Source organism: Macaca thibetana, chromosome 5 (assembly GCF_024542745.1).
Source record: "Macaca thibetana thibetana isolate TM-01 chromosome 5, ASM2454274v1, whole genome shotgun sequence".
Lineage (NCBI taxonomy): Eukaryota > Metazoa > Chordata > Mammalia > Primates > Cercopithecidae > Macaca > Macaca thibetana.
In genome coordinates, this window is record NC_065582.1 from 142,152,423 (window position 1) to 142,174,925 (window position 22,503).

Below are 22,503 nucleotides of genomic sequence, written 5' to 3' on the forward strand. Positions count from 1 at the left end.
GGGGTGGGCATGGACCCAAGGAGGGAGTGAAAGGAACGAAGGAGAGCGCTGTCTTTTTTTTCTCGCGTTTGCTCTAGGCGCTCCCTGCCTGCCTCTCCCAGCTGGCCGCCGAGCGGCACCTCTCGCAGGCTCGACCCTCGGTCCCGCCCCCTAGCGTCGGAGCCCGGGAGCCGCGGCAGGAGCCTATCTCTTTAAATGACAGCTGAGGCTCGGGTCCCAGTCCGGGGCTTGACGTCAGTGCCTCCTCCCGGGCTGCCAGGAGTAGTTAGCGCCACCGTCGGCGCTCCGGCCTCGCGGCGCGCTAGCAAGCTGCCGGGGCGGCGAGTTTTCTTTGCTTCGGCCCCTCCTCCCACCCTCCCCGCGGAGAGCCGAGCAGCAGTCCTAGAGCCTCTCGCAAGTCTCTCTCACACTTCCCCGCCTTCGCCCCAAAGGAGCAGCCGCTCCTTCTTGCCTCTCCACTGCCGCCGCCGCACCGGCGGAGCTCCTCTCCCGCGCGTCTCTCCTCTGATGGAGCTTGGGCGCCGCCGACCCCGCAGCTGCCCCGAGCCTTGAGCCGGGCTGCCCCGGCCCGAGGAACGCGCCGCCCTGCCCGAGGGCGCAGAGAACACCCGGAGGGCTGGGGCGCGGGCTCTGGGAACGAGAAAGTGCAGCTCTCTCGGGTCACTGGGCCGGCGGCGGGGGGACTATGGCTCTGAAGGACACGGGCAGCGGCGGCAGCACCATCCTGCCCATTAGCGAGATGGTCTCCTCGTCCAGCTCGCCCGGCGCGTCGGCCGCCGCCGCCCCGGGGCCCTGCGCACCCTCGCCCTTCCCCGAAGTAGTGGAGCTGAATGTGGGCGGCCAGGTCTACGTGACCAAGCACTCGACGCTGCTCAGCGTCCCGGACAGCACTTTGGCCAGCATGTTCTCGCCCTCTAGTCCCCGTGGCGGCGCCCGGCGCCGGGGCGAGCTGCCCAGGGACAGCCGGGCGCGCTTCTTCATCGACCGGGACGGCTTCCTTTTCAGGTATGTGCTGGATTATCTGCGGGACAAGCAGCTCGCGCTGCCGGAGCACTTCCCCGAGAAGGAGCGGCTCCTGCGCGAGGCCGAGTATTTCCAGCTCACCGACTTGGTCAAGCTGCTGTCGCCCAAGGTCATCAAGCAGAACTCGCTCAACGACGAGGGCTGCCAGAGCGACCTGGAGGACAACGTCTCGCAGGGTAGCAGCGACGCGTTGCTGCTGCGCGGGGCGGCGGCCGCCGTGCCCTCGGGCCCGGGAGTGCACGGTGGTGGCGGCGGCAGCGGCGCGCCGGACAAGCGCTCGGGCTTCCTCACGCTGGGCTACCGGGGCTCCTACACCACCGTGCGCGACAACCAGGCCGACGCCAAGTTCCGGCGCGTGGCACGCATCATGGTGTGCGGGCGCATCGCGCTGGCCAAGGAGGTTTTCGGGGACACGCTCAACGAGAGCCGCGACCCCGACCGGCAGCCGGAGAAGTACACGTCCCGCTTCTACCTCAAGTTCACCTACTTGGAGCAGGCCTTTGATCGCCTGTCCGAGGCCGGCTTCCACATGGTGGCGTGTAACTCCTCGGGCACCGCCGCCTTCGTCAACCAGTACCGCGACGACAAGATCTGGAGCAGCTACACCGAGTACATTTTCTTCCGTAAGTTCGCAGCCCAGGCGTTTCCCCGCACCCCTCGCCCCCTGCTGACCTGCGGCGGGTTTGAGCCCCGCTGGAGGCCCGGCAGGGGTGTCCGGGCCAGGAGCTGGTTAACTCCTTATAGAGAGCGGCCCTCCCTGCACGACTCCCTTTTGCAGTAGACACGATTTACATTTCGCCCCTTCGGATATTTCCGTCTCTACTCCCCCTTTCTAGAACTCAGTAGCACCCAGCTCCCAGCTGTCTTACTTGCTGAACTTTATTGATCTTGCCTTCTCCACCCAGCCCGCTCCCGGATGCTAGGGGCTCCTCTGTTTCGGAGGACAGGGTGGGAGAGACTGGGGCACAGGGCAGAGTGCATAGACCCTCCTCCACCTCTTTGCTTTAGTAGGACTGCTGGGGGTCATTTCATGTGGCCCTCAGTGGTGTCCCTGCAGAGGGCAGGATGCCATCACAAGGCGTCGCCGCGCACCGCCTGGATCACCTGCTGTTGGTACAGCTGCCGCGCGGTAGCCTCCAGTTACGGGTGGTTTTCTAGAGGGCAGGCGAGAAGCGATGAAGGTGCCCCCAGAGCCCCTCGAGGGGGCGGGGGCATGAGAGCGGCTGTGGGGAAAGGGGACTCCTTGACAATGGAAACCCAGATTTCCCCGCGTCGGTTATCTCCAGTCTGATTGCCCAGTGTTTGGGACAGGGGAGGGCGGAAGGAATTAGAAACTTTGGATGTCTGAGTGCTCTTAGGGTTGGAGATTAGGAAGGGGTGAGGGTGGAGGGGGGGAAGGAGTTGGGGAGGATGGGGAAGAGAGAGGGAGAATGATTGTGTTTCCTTCTCCAGCGCAAAAGCGGGGGTTGAGCCCACTTTCTCAGAATGAATAAATAGAGCGATTTTCTGAAATGTGAGAGTGAGGGAATAGATTTGGGAAAGCATCCGGGGTGCGTTTTGCAGCGCGCTTCCGGAGCTGGCTATGTGGAGTTCAAGAACTCTACCAAATACCACAATCTGAACCTGCACTGGTGATTGGGAGTGGGGTGGCGCTGTGGTGGGCACAATTCTCAGTGGCGTTTATAAAGTGAAAAGACAACGACTAGAGAGCGATTTGGACAAACGAAAAGCCAGCAGGGATGGCAGCAGGAACATTATTTGGCAAACGTTTTTCCTTTGGCCAGGCACAAGTTAAAACTTGCCTGTCGCGTTGGGAGAGTAGCCTTGAAATCCTGTGATGGAAATAGACCAGCTTAAAGTGTATTTATTTATTTTGGTAATTCAGTCACTACAGTAATTGGGTACTGAACAATTTTCTAGACTTTATTTTGACTGGAGAAGTGGAAGGGACTTCTCCTTGCACAGGTGCAAGCTTAACTGGAAGGTTGGCTTAGTGTTTGTATATTCTGGGAACCTTGGAAGTTGAGTGACAAACCACAGCACACAGGTTCTCAGAGGTAGACTGCTTTTTAGAAAGTAATGCTGGGTTTCTTGAGACAACAGTTTCAACAGAGAAGCAAATGAAGAGTCTGTCCACTGAATTGGTAGCTAAAAAACTGTCTTAATTATATCAAAGTATTACTTGTTACACAATAAAAAGATTAATGATCAGAAAAGCCACCCAAGGGAAGATATTTCATTGCTTGTATAAAATGGGCACCACTTAAATATGTATTAAGTAATTAAGCATTTTAGCACCATTTTATTCCTTATCATTGTGACCTTTATCAACAACTTTTTAGATTTTAAACGATTTAAGTCATTTCAGCGTAGATTTCCAGGCATTTCAGAAAATGAGGTAAAATGAACTTTTGCCTTCCTTGTAGTTAGTGTTTTTTGTTAGAGAAGATATAAGCATGAATGTTCCGCACAGTTTTCTGAAATTTTGAAAATCTTTCTTGGTTTTGGTTTTTCTTATTCCTTTAGAAAGATGTGGATATGAGAATGATCATGACTTTGATTATGAAGAGATAATACAAGTTATCTCTACATTAGGGAAAAAGTGCCCTTAGTATATTGAAACTGGAAACTTAGCTAATTTAACTAATGAGGTAAATTTGAGAGAGATTTGAAATTCAGGATCTGTTTCACTTCTAAAGCTACAGAAGTGTTAAATAAAATATTCATATTATGAATAACTACTTTCAGAGTACTCATATTATTAATGACCTCTGAAATTCATTCATAAAAGTCCCAGAAATCTAAGGAGACAACCTATTTTGGGAGAAAATATGCAAATTCCAGATAAAGTATTGTTCTTTTGAAGTGGTAAGCTAGTCATTGATCAACAAAATGGAGTTGTCATTTTAAATTTTAGATGTAAAATTTGTCTTGAATATTAGAATACATATATTTATTTTATGTTTTTTACAGCTTTCATTATATTTTTACACGTTATTTTGAATGGGTTCCTTTTAATATTTGGTGAATGAAAATACACTGTAAAATGTTTGTATTTCCATCCTTTTCAGTTTAGTTGATGACAAAATGTATTTATCTTATTTGGCAAGTTTCTGTTTAGAAAGGTTATCAGTATTATTCATTAGAGCAAAATTACTGGATGACCTTGTTTGTCCACTTATGCTTTAAATGCAGAAAATAACCTTAATAACTTTTAATTTCCCCCTTTGACACCCTGTTTTTCAGCAAATATTTATTTGTTGTGTGACATTTATTTAGTGTATAACAAGTATCAGTCGCTTTAACACCTTTTAAAATCTGGGTTACATGTGAACTTAGTAGTTGAAACTGTTGTAGTTTACACACTTGAGCATCAATTTTAATTCCCCACCAACCCCCGCCACGCCCACCACACCTGAGTTTCTGCAGTAGAGGGGAAGAAAGTGGCAAATGGTCCAGTAATCCCAGATATTGCTGTTTTCCAAATGTGTGATCTTGGTTAAATTATTTACTTGTTCTCTTAGTTTCATCACCTGTATTACAGGAGTAATCACAGTACCAGTTTTATAGGATTTGAGAATATACATGTAGTACTTAGACTAGTGCCTGACTCATAATAAAAGCTTAACAAATGTTAGCTATTAATATTGTGAGTAGCATGTTACTGTCTTTATTCTTCTTGTGAACATTAAATTTTAATTTTGTTTTATAGTAAGTATAATTTAATTGTAAAGTTAATGGAAAATTATTTTGCAATTAAATGATAGCATACTATACTTTCAGAATTATGAAATAATCAATTAAATAACTAATTTCTTTCCTTGAATTTCAATTTGAATTTTTCAGGGCAAGTCACCGAATGTTGCTAATCATATTCCAATTGGTTTTTCTGGATTGACTCCAACAGAACCCACTTCCGATTCAGGGCCAAGAAGTGTTTTAGCATTAGGACTTGAAACTTTGGCAATATATTCTGATAAATATTGAGCTAGATTCATATCTCTTTAAGTGCTTGTATCCAAGTCATTGGATTTTTATGCTCAAGGTTATATACAGGCTATTAAACTTTAATATCAGCTTCATTTGGCTACATGAACACTTATATCTGTTCTCAGTCTTAACTCATTATTTATCAAGTGTTTTTAGTACACTGCAACATATACTGGTGCTATTAAATTCTATATTCTTTTTCTAATACTGAAGATGGATTGTCCTTTCTTGGGGGAAAAACAGTGACTTATTGTGTTTTCTCTTTTGGGGGGATGTCTGGTGAGTGTCATTTTGGCTGCCTTTAGCAGTATCTGGGAGACAATAAAAAGACATTTTATGTTGGCCATGAATTATATAGAATATAGATAACGTGCTTGGAATGTGACAGGTTGATTATCCTTAGAAAAAAACTAGTTCTATATGTTTTCTTTATTTCTCATAATCAGTGAGTTTGCAGAAAAGGTAGTGCTGATGTATTGCTCTTCTCTTCTAATAGTGCTTCAAGTTTTGAACTCCATAGTTTGGTTGAGCAGTCTGTGTGTGAATGTACACCTTTCACTAGGTTGTACTTGATATTCTTTATGTTTGGTATATCTTTTGTTTGTTTGTTTGTTTGATACATGACAGTGCCAGATCTAGGAATTAATGCTGTTACTGAACTGGGCTGTGAAATGTAATTTGTCTTAATGGATTTTTATATCCACTCTTTCAAATTCATTCTGATTTATTTCACTGTGTTGAGTTGAAGAAAGCTAGTTGAGTTGAAAATACTCAAACGCCTATTCAATCTTGTGCTAGCATGTTTGCTGAATTTAAGAGCTTTCTAAGAAACGTCTTTAAAAATCATTCTGTTTAGGTGAATACCATTAAAATTGCATCTTTTATGAGTCCAAAAATACTTCTTTGATTACCAAACATCATTTTATGGAAGTTAATTTTGTTAACCACAATTGTAAAAGTTGATTCTTTTTCTCCCGAGTTACTACTTATTTTTACAATGACAGTGTGAAAATTTTCTCTGTATTCACATGGCTGAATGACTTTTGAATTACTGAGGAATAAACAAAAGGAGAGGATAACTTTTTAAAACATCAAGATTCTGATTTAATGCAACTAGTTCCAGTAATAAAGCAGATAAAATGACAAAAATCTTGGAGTGCAAAAAGTTTAGAGGCTGTGCTATGACGCTGATTGTTGTTTAATGACATTGAACTTTTGTATCTGGCATAGTTCTGTCTTTGAACTTATCTTTTTTTATATTGCTATGGCTTTGGCTTTCCCTGTCACCCTTTTCAGCTTTGTGTGAGTCAATCTTTATGCAGATAATGAAGCTGAAAAACTAAGTGGCTACAAGCTTTATTTGACAAGTTCTTTCCCTTGTAGCTGAGGATGCTAGGACTTGCAATTTGTGTGTGTGTGTGTGTGTGTGTGTGTGTGTGTGTACCTTAGTTAAGAAGAAAAAACCTCTTTGGAAAAAAGAGAAATATGTATAAAACCAGTATTTAATTATTATCTATTCTACTGTCATAAATTATTAGCTGGAATTTGTTTAAAAATCTGAAAAATGATTGCTTGTCATTTAAAAGTCACCCTTTTTATACTTAATAATTTTTTTAATTTTTTATTTTTTGGTACAGAATCTCGCTCTGTCACCCAGGCTGGAGTGCAGTGGCGTGACTCAACTCACTGCAACCTCCACCTCCTGGGTTCAAGTAATTCTCCTGACTCAGTCTCTTAAGTAACTGGGATTACAGGCACCTGCCACCACACTCAGCTAATTTTTGTATTTTTAGTAGAGATGGGGTTTCATCATGTTGGCCAGGCTGGTCTTGAACTCCTGACCTCAGGTGATCCACCTGCCTAGGCCTCCCAAAGTGCTGGGATTACAGGCATGAGCCACCGTGCCCGGTCGTAATTTTATATGCAGTTCATTGATAATCTATATTTTCAGATTGCTAAGAGGGTACATTTCAAATGTTCTCATTACAAAAAATAAGATTAAATAATTTTAAAATCATAAAAGTAGCACATGTAGTTTTAGGGACCTCTGTTAAAACAAAAAGTGCAGTTTTAATCAGCACCACTAGTAAGTGTCAATAAAATCTTGATTCATTTCCTTCCAGTCTTTTTTCTATGTACACATAGATAAAAAGACATATTTTTAAAAAGTCATGGTCATACTATATAGGTGGTTTATATGCTGTCCTTTTTTGGTTTATTTGGTTTTATACATTTAATAAGTTTACACATTTAATGAAATTTCCCCCATGACATTAAAATTTTTATTGACATCTTAAATAACAAAAGTACAATACATATATATTGCCACAGTTTTATAAATATTGATATTGAATATTTTGTTTGTAAGCTCAGAAAAAAATTTGATTATTTCAAGATACAGCATCTGGTAAAAAAATTTACCATCACATTTATCACCTAATTTTATGCTAAATGTTTTGCATACATTATTTATTTATTTATTTATTTTTATTATACTTTAAGTTCTAGGGTACATGTGCACAATGTGTAGGTTTATTATATATGTATATATGAGCCATGTTGGTGTGCTGTACCCATTAACTTGTCATTTACATTAGGTATATCTCCTAATGCTATCCCTCCCCCTCCCCCCTCCCCACAATAGGACCCCGTGTGTGATGTTCACCTTCCTGTGTCCAAGTGATCTCACTGTTCAATTCCCACCTATGAGTGAGAACATACGGTATTTGGTTTTCTGTTCTTGCGATAGTTTGCTGAGAATGATGGTTTCCAGCTGCATCCATGTCCCTACAAAGGACACAAACTCATCCTTTTTTATGGCTGCATAGTATTCCATGGTGTATATGTGCCACATTTTCTTAATTCATTCTGTCACTGATGGACATTTGGTTTGATTCCAAGTCTTTGCTATTGTGAATAGTGCCGCAATAAACATACGTGTGCAAGTGTCTTTATAGCAGCATGACTTATAATCCTTTGGGTATATCCCCAGTAATGGGATGGCTGGGTCGAATGGTATTTCTAGTTCTAGATCCTTGAGGAATCGCCACACTGTTTTCCACAATGGTTGAGCTAGTTTACAGAAATAGGAACACTTTAATACTGTTGGTGGGACTGTATACTTTGTTTATTTCTTATAACATTCCCTGAGCTTGACATTAGTTCCCTAATAGTTCAATTAGAAAACTATGATTTAGAACATTAAGTAACATCCCTGGTTCTTGGAGCTTGTATAGGGCTGAGCTGGGATTTGAATAGTTCTGTCTTATGTCAAAGCCCTTACTGTTAAAACATTGAAAAATAATGCCTGTTTCCTGCAGTCATTTTGACAAATATATTTTGGTGTCTACTGAGTACTTAGAACTTCTATTTATAAGCAAAAAAGTGCGGTGTGAAATGTATATGAGTGAACTCAAAATTTTAACATTTATGTTAAATTTTCATAGAAATATAGTAAATAGTCTTTACTTGCTAGAAGGGTTATTTTATGGAGTAATGCTACCGTATTCATAAATATTTTTGTAATTAAAGAAAATAAAACATTTGACTCAATTTAACACTTTTTTGGGGGGTAACCAAGTTATAGGTTTGATAAACCAGTAATACCTGTAGGCTCGATAAACTGACTTAAATTTAAAGTGCATTTTTTTTTTTTTTAATAGTATGAGGCTGAAGCACCAGAGGTTTTGCAAGGACTTACCTAAAGATCAAAATATTTTTATTTATAAGATTTCAAAGTCATTCCAACAAGTAAATTAGTTACTTTATAATTTGTAAGTATAATGGGAAATATAGGTGTCATCTGCCTATCAGCTATATACATCTCATTATTAGTTTCTGTTAATGATACCAGTTTCTGATTAGTGTCTGATTCTCATACAAATTTAGTTGTATTTTGCTTTTTTAACAAATGAAAATATATGAAGTATTCTATGCTGAGTGTATATCATTTATAAGTTTATTCCCTGACCTGTTGGCTTTTCAGTGTACCCCTTGGCACTGTAGCCATGTAATGCTAAGTGAACCCCTGCTATAGAATCCTTCACACTTCTTTTCCTGGTGCACTAGGATAGGTCCCTCATTGTGTTTCCTACAATATGTAATGATCTTTTCGCATGTTGATCTTCTACAGTAGCTTTCTCTCTCTGTGCCTGAGAGTGGTGTTCTCAGCCCCTCAGGGCAGAGGCTAAGGCCACATTAAGAACTTAAAAAAATTTGTTTTCCGAATGAAAGTGTGAATTAAGGAATGAACTAGAGATGTTGGAATTTCCATTAGGTGGTCACTGAATTTGAGGTTTAGTTTCACTTCAACTTTAAAGTGCATTTATGGAACAACTACCAGGCTAAAGCGTGGGTAAATCATACAAATATGAGTAAGACAGAGATCTTGTGTTTAAGGTGATCACAATAAACTTTATATCATTGTGAATTATGTTATAGAGAGGTTATTTAGTATGTTAACAAGAGGGCAAAAAGCAGGAGTAATGACATGAGAAGTGTTACATAAGCAACTATACGAAATGAAAATAAGTAAAATGTTAACTAAAATATGGGACAGATTAAAATATTGTTATAAATGAAGTTGTTAGATTTGTAAACACACACATGCACGTGCACATGCACACTTCTTTATATTTAATTATTGGTGGAAGCTGGGTGTGGTGGCTCACACCTGTAATCCTAGCACTTTGGGAGGCCAAGGTGGGTGGATCACCTGAGGTTGGGAGTTCGAGACCAGCCTTGGCATGGAACATCCCATCTCTACTAAAAATGCAAAAAATTAACTGGGCGTCATGGCGGACACCTGTAATCCCAGCTACTTGGGAGACTGAGGCAGGAGAATTGCTTGAACCTGGGAGGCAGAGGTTGCAGTGAGCTAAGATCGCACCATTGCACTCTAGCCTGGGCGACAGAATGTGACTCTGTCAAAAAAATAAAAAATAAAAAATAAAAAATAAAAATAAATAAATAAATAAATAAATAAATGATTGGTGGAGTAGAAATTGTGAGGGATCAAAAATTAAGTGACTTCATTAGTTTAGAGTGTTGGACAAATGTTCCATACCCCAAGCCTACCTACAACCACAGGTAGTGTTGAGTATTTGCTTTAAAAAAAATCTTAGATGCAAAGAGAATATTGCCTCCTGACATAGGCTTTATTGTAGAAATTAAATATAGGAAGTATCTGATAATACTGATAAAGTATCTGTAAAAGTGAGGATCCAGTTAATTCTATCTTGTAATCTTGATTTATTTTTAAAAAGGCATCTTAAAATGTACTTAACAGGTATTACTATTTAATAATCAATATTAAAATATTAGTGTTACTTATGTTTCTTTACCTTGTGTCAAAGTAGTTAATAAAAATAAACCAACTTTGCTGGTAATAACAACAGACAGCTTCATGATTCCTAATTGGACACTTATTAGTGTGTCCAATTATAATATATAATAATACAATTACTATACAACAATATAATACAATAATATTCTGTGCTTATTCAACATTAAACTTAGTTAAATGTATGTTCAACAGTTAACTTAGAATATTATTTCTACCATATTGTAACCAGTCTCCCATCAAACCCTGCTTTTATAGGGGAAAAAAGCAAATAATATGGAATATTAAAGCATATGGAATAAAAAGCAAATAAACTGGAAGAAACTAATATAATAAAGAAGTATGTAGTATTGACTTAATATCACCAGAATAGTGAATGATTTAACCACTCAGTTTTATTATTTGGTTGATTTCACCAGTTACTGTATCAAAAACCTTGAGAATAGGATTCATATTATATTGCTCTTTCTTATCATTTGGCATAATTAGGTGTGCTTTCTAATTTTTGGTATAAGTAAAATAAGGAGAGTAGTACTGTGTTTATGGAGTAACAATGCCAGAATCTGTTGGCCTCTACTTCTAAGAGGTGAGTAGTTGAACACAATGAATGTTTTAATTCTTCTAAATCAGATTCCTTGAAAAATTTTGTCTCTAGCTTTGAGATCTTGGGAAAATAATTTCATGCTCCCTCCTGAAGGGAAAGTGAGAAAAACAATCATATTCACTTGAAAGCTTTGTTATGAGGATCAAATAAAGCAATCCATACTTAGAATAGTATCAGGCACAAATGGTATCAGGGACAAATTAAAAGCTCAATACATGTTAGCCTTTGCAATTTATTAATTTAAGGACCTCAGAATAATACACAGGCAATCCCATTTCTTTACAATAATTCTCAGTACCAGATTTCTTCTCTTTTTCTTTTTAAGGAAGTTGAAAGCAACTCCTATCTAAAAGCTGCCCTGAAAAGGTCCTGTTATCATTAATGAGTTATTTTTAAAATTATTGACCTGCTAAGTATAAAATAAATTGTAACTTATTTTTAAAATAAGTCTATTCTAGTTGTTTTTTCATTGATTAGGTGGAAAAAATTTACTCTTCCAGGTCGAGTGCTGGTCACTGGTTAATTATGACACAATTAAAAATAATACTTGTAGTCAATAGAAATTGTCTCAAACTCTGGGACAAAGCACTTCTTAATCATAATCTTTATTTATATTTCTGATGAGGGCTTTTAGTTTGCATTTTCAACAGTTTTACACAAAATAACAAATTGTCACAGAGCCAGTTGGGCTCAAACACTGCCCAAAGTCTAGGCATTTGGCCAAAATTTCAGGCTAGATTTTGGATTCAAATACATATCTTCACAATTTTAAGAAAACTATGTTAGCTGTCAACTCAATCAGCTCTTATTGAAACCACTCTGACATATTTTCAATATAAGTTTTCTAGTTGCTTAAGTCCAGGTATTTGAAGAAAGCAGAGAGATCTGAGGCAGGTACTGGCAGACATTCAGAAATAATTCTCTAATATTCTGATCTCTTTTCTTCTGGTTGGTGAGTCTGTACCTAGCATGTCTCCTTGCAGGTGGATAATAAGGATTCATACATATGATTCCAAAGTGACTTTTGCTTTTGATAAGAAAAGTTACTACAGTGGCAGCTTTATGGTGACTGGTGGGAGGTAGCAGGTGTGGTGGTTGCAAATTATTGGTGTCATTTATATGGTGGTTTTGGGGATGAATCCTTCAATGGTGATTCTAATTTAGAGTAAAAAAGAGATTTAGCGATCAGAGTCCTTGGGCTGTATTCTTAATCTTCATTACTATGTAGATTTATTTTATTTTGTGGTTCTTTACTTTTCTATACTTCAGTTCTTCAGAGAGAAAATGGTAGAAATTGATCGTCTTTTTCACCTTATCTCCACATAATGCCATAAGTATTGCGTGCCAAGTAATCTGTGCTAAATGAAATAGAGTATTTGTCCTTACTTTAGTGTGTCAGGCTGTCATTTCCTTTAAAAATGTGTTGAGTATATTGCTATTAACAAAACATTTACTGAGGTGAAACACCTTTTCATGCTCTATTTCATTTAACGATTTTCAAAAAAATCAGAAACATAAAATCTATCAAACTGAGGGAAATCCAGATTAGATTAATTTTAAGGTACTGAATCATATCTCTTCTTCAGTTCATTTATATTTATTCATGTATTCATTAACCAGTATTATAAACTAAGCAGCCTCTTAGATATTGAAGGTGTGGTAGTAAACAGTAGTGAACATATTTCCTACCTTTCATGACTGGGACCATGACATTTGTAGGATATCTGCTTTCTCTGACTTTAGATTGCACATGGTAGGTGAATGGCATGCTGAATAGATACATAACATACAGATTGTGAGGCTCTGCGTGATGGCTAAAGCTCATGGCTGAAGAGTATCTCCTACTAACTTCTGACCACAAAGTCTAGGCATGAGGGTGTGTTTGTGTGTGTGTGGACACACATACAAGCATGTTTTGGGAGAACATCAGTATGACTTTGCAACTACTACTGGCTATTAAAAACATTTGCCCTCTGAACTGTGATTGAATAGTGACCAATTTATATTAGAAATGAGACATAGTTAATATTGATCCTTTGCTAAAAATGGCCTATTTAGAGAAAAATGGAGTATTTTGAAAGTGATAATCTTTCTGGCCTCTGTATTATACCTGACTCCTTTTCTGAGAAATTTTACCATGCGCAGAAATGTAAAATATCTTCAAAAGTCCAGATTTTGCCATATTTCTTATAAACATTGCCTATTTCCTGTGAAGAAATCCTGAAGTCAAATTAAAATGAAGACGTCTCCTGGTTACCATTGACAAATATTCTATATTTGTGATTAAATTAGAATTTGAAATGGTTTCGGTGTATTCCTTTTTATTTCAGTCAAGTGGACCTGTGATGGGTGATTTAGCATGCTTCATAGACAGTGGGAGAAAGATAATTGCTATGTAATAGAAGATATGGACCTTGTTAACAATGGTTAATGCTGCTAGCAAATGGCACCAAAAATAAATGTTCTAGGAATCTCAGCATGAAAGTTGCTATAGCTTGGTGTAATAATTTACTTTTCTTCTACTGGACTAATGTGTTTCTAAAGCATGAAAGAACCATTTTGATACTTCAGTTTTTACTTACTGTTTTAGCATGTTTAGATTGTGAAATAAACTTTCAAGATGTCTGTTTTATAGCTGCCACTCTCAAGCCATGTTTATCATAATTATACTTTGTTATTTAGCATTCATACTGTGAAACTCAGTAATATCCAGTGTTCGGTTAACCTAAAATAAAAAAAAAAAGGAGAAAAAAGATTTACCCCATAGTTTTAGTATAATCACCCGAGTCTAGGGACTAATGGTTATATTTTTTGTTAAATTGCATGCCATATTTTATGCATCGAATTATGTTCTCCCCCCAAAATATTTTGAAGTCCTAGCCCTGCCTCCCCACCACCTCAGAATATGACCTTTTTCGGAAGCACTGCTTTACAGAGGGAATCAAGTTAAAATGCAGTCATTAGGGTATGCCCTAATTTAATATGACTAGTATCCTTATCAAAAGGGGGAATTTGTACTCAGGATAGAGACAGACATGCACACACACACAGGGAGAACACCATGTGAACATGAGGGTAGAGGTAGAAGTGATGTTTCTACAGGAATGATGTTTCCTATACAGGTAATGTTTCAGGAATGCTAAAAATTGCTAGCAATCCACCCGAATCTAGGAGAGAAGCATGGAACAGATTTCCCCTCATGGCTCTCAGGAGGAATCAACCTTGCTAACACCTTGATCGTGTACTCCCAGCCTTCAGAACTTTGAGATAATACATTTCTGTTGTTGCAACCACCCAGTTTATGGTACTTTGTTATAACAGCCCTAGCAAACTGCTATGGTAGTTTTCAAAGTCTTTGTCTTGTAAAAAATCTGGGAAAAGCTTGAACAGGCAATGTTTTTCAATTTCCCTCTATTTTTCAGAGGTCTTAGTTACAGACAACAAACTTCACTCTTGCTAGTTTAGGCTGGGAAGGATTTATTAAGTATAATGTATTGCTCACAGGTTGACTGGGAGGGCTGAGCTTCCAGGAATGATTTGCAACCACATCCTAGAATAGGACTACCAAGGGACTTACTGTCCTGCAAGGACCTGGGAGCTCAGAATCAGGAAGCCAGGTGCAGCTACAGGATCTAGCTCCACCATCTGTGCCATCATCCATGCCAGTTAAAGTAAGATCATCAACTTACTTCCTGTTTCCCCTTATGCCTCAGTTTACCAGAGTGGTTGTAGAAACCGAATCACTTATGGAACCCAGGTCACAAGAGGGTGTAGAAAATATAGCTTTTAAAACAAAACAATAGCAACAAATTTTCATAGCACACTGTCATCATTGGTCTGTGAAAAGACTTATTATTGAAGTTTAAACTGTGATCTCTACCACTTCATCTCCCATAGGTAACCAGTCTAATATATTGAATGCAGATCCTTATGTTTATATGTGTTCTTGGACAATGAGTATTCTGTTTTGTCTCGCTTATGTTTTTAATTTATATATATATGATATCTCTCTCATTAGTGCTTTCTTTTTAAGAGCACTTCATTTTCATGTGCCTATCTAAGCTAATTGGTTGGTTCTAAGGGTGGAACGTTACTTCCTAGTGTGTATTTTACCTAACTAAACTCTTCCCTGCTGATCTGTACTCAGGTTGCCTTCAGTTTGATCATGGTCACATCCAGTGTGGACCTGTGTGAGAATTCTTTAGGCAAGGAATTGCTGGGACACTGGGTATGCTTATATGTCATTTGACTAAATATTGTCAGATTGCTGTACAAATGAGAGCACGTCTACATTCCTAGCAGCAGTACGTGAGGATTCTGTCATTTCCACTTCCTTGCCAACACTTTGCAAAATTCAGTTTTCTAATTGTTGCAAGAGTAAAGTGAAATGTGATATTTTATTGTTGATTTAAATTTCATTGTTCTAATTACTCATGATGGGAATGTAGTTTTTAAAAGTTCTCCAGTCTTTTTAAATTAAAAAGGTAGAAAGTTTTTGAGTGAGCTGGCCGAAAGGATCCACTACACTCTATCTCTTTGGATACTGATATGGTTTGGCTGTGTCCCCACCCAAATCTCATCTTGAATTGTAGCCCTCATAATTCCCATGTGTTGTGGGAGGGACTCTGTGGGAGGTAATTGAATCATGGTGACATGTCTTTCCCATGCTATTCTCATGATAGTGAATAAATCTCATGAGATCTGATAGTTTCATAAAGGGGAGTTTACCTGCCTAGACTCTCTTGCCTGCTGCCATGTAAGACGTGACCTAACTCCTCATTTGCCTTCTGCCATGATTGTGAGGCCTCCCCAACCGTGTGGAACTGTGAGGCTTCTTTCCTTTGTAAATTACCCAGTCTTGGGTATGTTTTTATTACCAGCATGAGAACAGACAAATACAGCTGCCTTCTTTCCCTATTAAAATTCAAACCACAGTAATAGTATTATCAACCCATGTTCCTACCTAATATGATGAAACTGCCCTTCATGCAAATGAATATTTACTAACGTTCTCCAAAAAGGGAGACCCCCAAGCCTCACAACCTGCCTTCCTCAAGCCTCATCAGCTAGCCTGCCATCTTTGGGCCATGTACAGTAAGTACATTGTATGAGGTCTGAATGTGATTACTTGTGAAATGGTCACCTGTGGGTATTATATTAATATATGTTACTTGCCCCCCAAAGCATTCAGTAAATAATATTGAATAGGACCAAGATAGCTTCACTGAAAGCTTTTGTTCCTAGAATGGGAAAATGGGAACTCACAGCAGCCACAGGTCAATAGCAAATCCTGCTGTGCAGACATAACAAGATTCCTTTTTCTGACAATAGAATACATTTTTTGTTAAATATGTCTGGCAGCCCTTAGTTCTACCATTGAGTAAAACTTTCTTGCCTATTGTTTGTCCTTCCTGGTTCCTTTCTTTGCCTTCTGGAAGATTCTTTTCTGTTAATTGTTCTTGGCCACCTCTCAAGGCACACTGGGCAGTGTATATTCTCCTTGCCTCTGCAGAAATACACAGCTCCTTTTCCAACTTGCAGGTATGGGACTTATGAGTTGCTTGAAGGGTTAAATAACCCAGGCTATTTATGTCCAATCTTGAAGTTTCTTTGATTAAAAAAAAAAAAAAAAAATATTTCAAAATCATTGTGCACTTCTGGACAGTTTCATGAGTGAATTAAGGGAAACAAAAATCTTGAGTAATGTAATATTTAGGGTTGAAGGCTCTTTATTTTATGGCCTCTGTGAATCATTCATTTTGTCTTCTTAAATTAATGGTTTTGGAGGAAGGTGCCAGCTTTGTCAGCAGAGCAGTGGCCTTTGTGTGAAAGAGCACCAGTCGTACCTTTTGCTAAGGCTGCAGTTTTTCAGTCTTTACTTAGATGTTGTCATTTTTTAAAAGTTTATATTATGAAAATTTAAACATTGTGGAAAAAGAATTGTTTATAAAAACTCCCACATATGCACCTGCTACTTTCAACAATAACCAAAACATCACTTCATGTCTGTTTCTTTTTTGCTGAAGAACTTTAAACAAACCCCAAATATTATGTAATTTCACCCCTACATACTTAAATATCTAAAAAATGCCTATTAAAAAACATATAACCACTATTCCATTATCAACCCTAGCAGGATAAATAATATTTTTTGGCAATATCTGATACATCATTCATAATCATATTTCCAAGATTGTCTCAAAAATATTTTATAGCCTTTTTAAAAATAAAGCTCAGGGCTATACATCGTATTTTTATGTCTTTTTTTCTGTTAATATGAGATAGTCTCTCTGCCTTGACTCTCACTCTGTCCATCTCAGTTTCTCTTTACATGTAATGCCATCAATTTGTTTACAGAAGGAGGTCTTGTTGAGCTGATTAATGTCCCCTGTTCTGAATATATGGCTGCTTGCTTTCTTGTAGTATCATTTAAATTGTTCTTCTGTACCAATATTTTCTGTAAGTGGACATTGACTCGACCTTGACTATATTCAACTTCGTTTGTTTTTTGGCAAAACTATTTATAGGTGATTCTGTGCTAATTTGCCCCACTAATCAGTTGATGTGAGTGGTGGCAGTCAAATCCCTCCATTGTAACTTTGCATCAAACATTTATTTGATAGTTGTATGATTGAATACAATTGCCTGATTCAAGTATTACCATAAGGGATACAAAATTGTGGTTTTCTAATTTGTGTTTTCCGTATTTATTAGCAGGAATGTTGTAATGAAGAACTTTCTCTGAAGAACTCTTTAAAATACTGCTCACAGAGGAAAGGCAGGGCAAATGCTTAAGTATTTCCTTTTCATAGCCAGTTTTCACAGTGGGAGGACAACCAATCACCTATAGAAGCCTATCTCAATGGGATCAGGAAATTTGTTTGTAGCCACCTAGCCTCCTTATGCTAGTATACAGCAGGCACATCTGCCATATCCTGCACACCTGGTGCTTCATTTGAATTTGGAAAGAATATCTGAAAGACTTGTAATTTTTATTGAAATACCTACAACTGTATTCATATTCATACACATTTCATTTCTGCAAAAACATCATTGCATAACTCCCCTTATGGCATTTCTTTACATATTAATGTGTATGTCATAGAAATGAGACTGGTAATTTTAATCTCATAATTTCCAGTGCTTATTTGCAAGTTATCAATGAGGAAAAGTATAGGAAGTAGGATTTCAGTTTGGATAATAAAAAGTACCTGGAGAATATTTATATTGTTGAAGTATATAATCTTAAAATGATCATATTAGAATCTAGAATAAAGGAGTATCTGTTAAATTGTTAGACAATTACGTCAGGCCTCTGAGCCCAAGCCAAGCCATCGCATCCACTGTGACTTGCATTATAAGCTCAGATGGCCTGAAGTAACTGAAGAATCACAAAAGAAGTGCAAATGCCCTGCCTCGCCTTAACTGATGACATTCCACCACAAAAGAAGTGAAAATGGCCAGTCCTTGCCTTAAGCGATGATATTATCTTGTGAAATTCCTTTTCCTGGCTCATCCTGGCTCAAAAAGCTCCCCCACTGAGCACCTTGTGACCCCCACTCCTGCCCGCCAGAGAACAACCCCCCTTTGACTGTAATTTTCTTTACCTACCCAAATCCTATAAAACGGCCCCACCCTTATCTCCCTTCGCTGACTCTCTTTTCGGACTCAGCCCGCCTGCACCCAGGTGAAATAAACAGCCATGTTGCTCACACAAAGCCTGTTTGGTGGTCTCTTCACATGGACGCGCATGACAAGTTATAGTTGTAGTTGTGATAAAGAGCATAAGGATTCTGGCAAGGATTAGAGAAAAATCTGAGATCTTGGCTTACCTTTTGCTTTTGCTACTTTATAGTTATTAATTTCATGAAAATCACTTAAATTCCTTGAGATTATTTCCCCATCTTCCATTTGAGGAATGATGTGAGCATAAAAGAGAAGACACTTGCTAGGTGTTTTTAGCATCTCAGTTGAATTGTACTATATAAATTGAGTCAGGAGTAAAAAGAACCCATAAATTGCTTTAAAGTAAAATACAAGGAAGAAAGTAGATTAGAAGCTATTCTACTCTTCATAATTTAGGTAAGATACAAGTTAAAGTTCTATGCAAGCTACTTGCCAGGTGAATAGCTTTGCCCATCATTGGAATATGAACTTAAATCAGTGAAGTGCAAGATATAGGGTAGATAGAGGGCAATTATAGATAATGATAATGCCTGTAAATTGTAATAAATAATCCCACAAAATCCCCTGAATGACAGCAATTACTAGGTGACTTCAGACTCCTCAGAGAAATTCCTTATGAATCCTCAAGTGGGTGTTCTGGCCAGTCAAGTTAAGGTGGATAATTTCACACTAGATTTGGTCTCTCTTTCCTATGGAGTAAAGTCTTGCACTGTGTCTGACAGTACTATTTCTTGTGTGAAGTCGTAAAAGATGGTATGTTAGGTAGACTTTTACAACTGATGATTTCTTCAGTTAGAGACAGTGCTTTCTTTTTTTATTCAACTTGCTCTCCATGCTCATTAAAGCCTCACACTATGTCTGGCAGCAAGTTGTCACTTAGCAAATATTTATTGATTTAAGTAGGGAAGCTGTGTGATGAGTGAGTGGAGACATCTTATGACTGGGGTTAGGAGTGTTCTCGAGTAAACCAGGGCTGCGTTTACACCTATTTCCTTTAGTTAATAACTGTATGACTTTGGCTAAGTCATTTATTTACTCTGTACTTTGGTTTCCCTTTTGTAAAATTATCAGAATAATAGTACATATTTCAGAGAGTTGCTCCGAGGATAAATGATGTGACGCATAGAAAGCACTTGGCACGGTACCTTTTGCAAAGTCAAGGCTCACTAAAGTTAACCATTTTACTTATTATTTATAGACAATTATGGTGAAACAGAGAAGGAGGTAATTGCCTTGAACTGAATGGAGAGTTCAGGGAAGGCATTAGAGAAAAGGTGACATTGCAAATTATTGACAGAAATGTGAGCATTCACGTAAGAGAGCTTGGGAGCTTTGCTAGTTCATGCAAAAATGGCATGTTCGGGGGATAGTTTGATTTGGCTGGATATCAGGGGATGTGTTGGAAGAAAAATCTGGAAATGTAGGCAAAGGAAATATGATGTAGCACATTCGATATCAGGCAAAGGATTTTATATCAGAATGTGCATTTTCAAAAAGCAACTGTGGCACCAGACTACACATAGAATTGGGGAAACTAAATTTGTTTGGATAATTGGTGAGTATTGAAATTGTTGAGGCTAGAGATGAGTCAGATGAGCATTAGTGGAGATAGGGAGTAAGGGACGAATTCTAGTGCTATATAGGTGGTATAAGCAATGAACTTTGGGAGGAAGGAAGGAAGACACCTGGCAGCTGGCCTGTGATTAGTCCATGTCTTTTACCAGGGGTATGTCTTGTGGGGAGACAAGAGGAAATAGGTGACCCAGTCTAATCTCCATGTCAACTGGCCGGCCAAGTAAAAGATGAATGATATTTCTAGGAGGAAGAGACCTTATCTAGTGAAGGCCTTTACCATATATCCCTAGTTAGGGGATGTCTTGTAGTAAGTAATTACAGAATCGATGGGGTGTGGCTCACTGGAGAATATCATATAAACCATTTTTCTTTGGGAGTGTAAAATGTAGACTTATATACTCCTGTCTGTGAAGAGCTCCATAAAACCTCCCTTGAATTACTCATCAGTCATTCTAGGTCAGAGAATGAATGTCCCATGTGGGACAGTAGAAACTGGGAAACCAAATAGGATGTCCCAGACCTCTCTTCGTTTCATCTAGTCCTGCACTTTAGAAATTTTTAGTGAAAATTTATACTCTTATCTCCAATTCATGGGAGTCTGATTAGATCCTCTGCTCCTGTGTTTTAGGTCAGACTTTATGATCTATTTGATGTGGAGAAGACTGAGAAAAAGATACAGGGAATGACTCCAGAGTTGGTGATGGCCTTATCTTAGAGAGGATATACTGGATGAATGAGTCCCTGCTTCTGTCCCTAAGGAGAAAATAATAAAGTCAATTTTAGATCCATTAAAATTTAAGGTATTTGTGTAAGTTTCAGGTGGAAATGTTCCATATGCAAGCTCTGGAGGTTAGATAAATCAGTGAATTTGGAGAGAAAGAGAACTGTGCTGAGGTTCTTGAATGGCGATAAAGAGGAGCCTGGAAATGATATTGACAAGAGCCAGTCAGACATAAGAAGTAACAGAAGAGAAGACTGGTTATGGAAGCTATGGGAGAAACAAGTTTCAAGTGCAAAGAAGTGTATACTTGACAATACAAATGCTCCAGAGAGTTGATTGTAGATTAAGACTAAAAATATCAATTAGATTTGCCACTTAGGAGTTTATTAATGATTTTAGAGATAATGAAAGAAAATTATAAACTTGTAGTGGTAACAAATTGCAGAACTAGAAGTAGTATGGTGTGGATACATAAGTAGTGAGGGAAAGGCCGGGCGCGGTGGCTCAAGCCTGTAATCCCAGCACTTTGGGAGGCCGAGACGGGCGGATCACGAGGTCGGGAGATCGAGACCATCCTGGTTAACATAGGTGAAACCCCGTCTCTACTAAAAATACAAAAAACTAGCCGGGCGAAGTGGCGGGTGCCTGTAGTCCCAGCTACTCGGGAGGCTGAGGCAGGAGAATGGCGTGAACCCGAGAGGAGGAGCTTGCAGTGAGCTGAGATCCGGCCACTGCACTCCAGCCTGGGTGACAGAGCAAGACTCCGTCTCAAAAAAAAAAAAAGTAGTGAGGGAAGATAATAGGATTGATCTCATTTGTGGATTCTTAGTGTGGGTGTTATGAAGAACAGATCAGAGCTAGTTAATGCTGATAAAAGCATAGTTGATGCAAACAGTTGCTTCTTCCAGGATGGGTAAAAAAATAAATAAAACTGTATTAGTCTGAGGTACTTGTAGTAGTATCACCTGGGATGCTGGTAAAAATTGAGCATTTGTTCCCTACTGAATTCAGATCTCTGGGGATAGTGCTTTGGATATTCTCTAAGATGCATCCCATATTGTTTTAGAACATGTTTAATATAAACAGGAGGATTCTGAGAAAAATTATGGTCTCACTAAACTATTAAGTGAAAAGAAGACAGAGATCTCTATGTATAGAATGCTATTAACCATATTTAAAAAGAAGCAAATAAATGTCCATTCATTAAAAAACATGGAAGGAAATGCACTTAATTGCATCTATGTTGTAGGATAATGGATATAAATAACTTATGTTTTTTACGAATCTTTTAATTGCAGCTTTTATTTTATAATTAAAATAAATTGTAATTATTAAAAAAGAAGAGCTAATAAATATCTATTTCTATATAGTAGATTGTAGATATACAGAAATAAAATACTGGCTTCAATACAATGTTTTAATAAGGATCAAAGAGAGAAAGGACATAAAGACATTTTAACTTGAGTTAGATATAGAGGGAAGGGAATTTGAGAGGAACACGTAAAAGTAGACCTTTGTGAAAATCAAATCTCATGTACTGTATTTCATAATTTTGTCTAGGGA

General features: G+C 38.8%; 1 protein-coding gene across 1 annotated transcript in view; it reads left to right on the forward strand.

Annotated features, from left to right (window-relative positions):
* The first annotated feature begins 274 nt into the window (after positions 1 to 274).
* Positions 275 to 22,503, forward strand: part of KCTD8 (potassium channel tetramerization domain containing 8) — a 285,596-nt gene continuing 263,367 nt past the window's right edge. Inside the window, exon 1 of the mRNA XM_050791612.1 lies at positions 275 to 1,646. Coding sequence (XP_050647569.1) covers positions 686 to 1,646 — 961 coding nt within the window. The 5' untranslated portion in view covers positions 275 to 685. The remainder of the gene's footprint in view (positions 1,647 to 22,503) is intronic.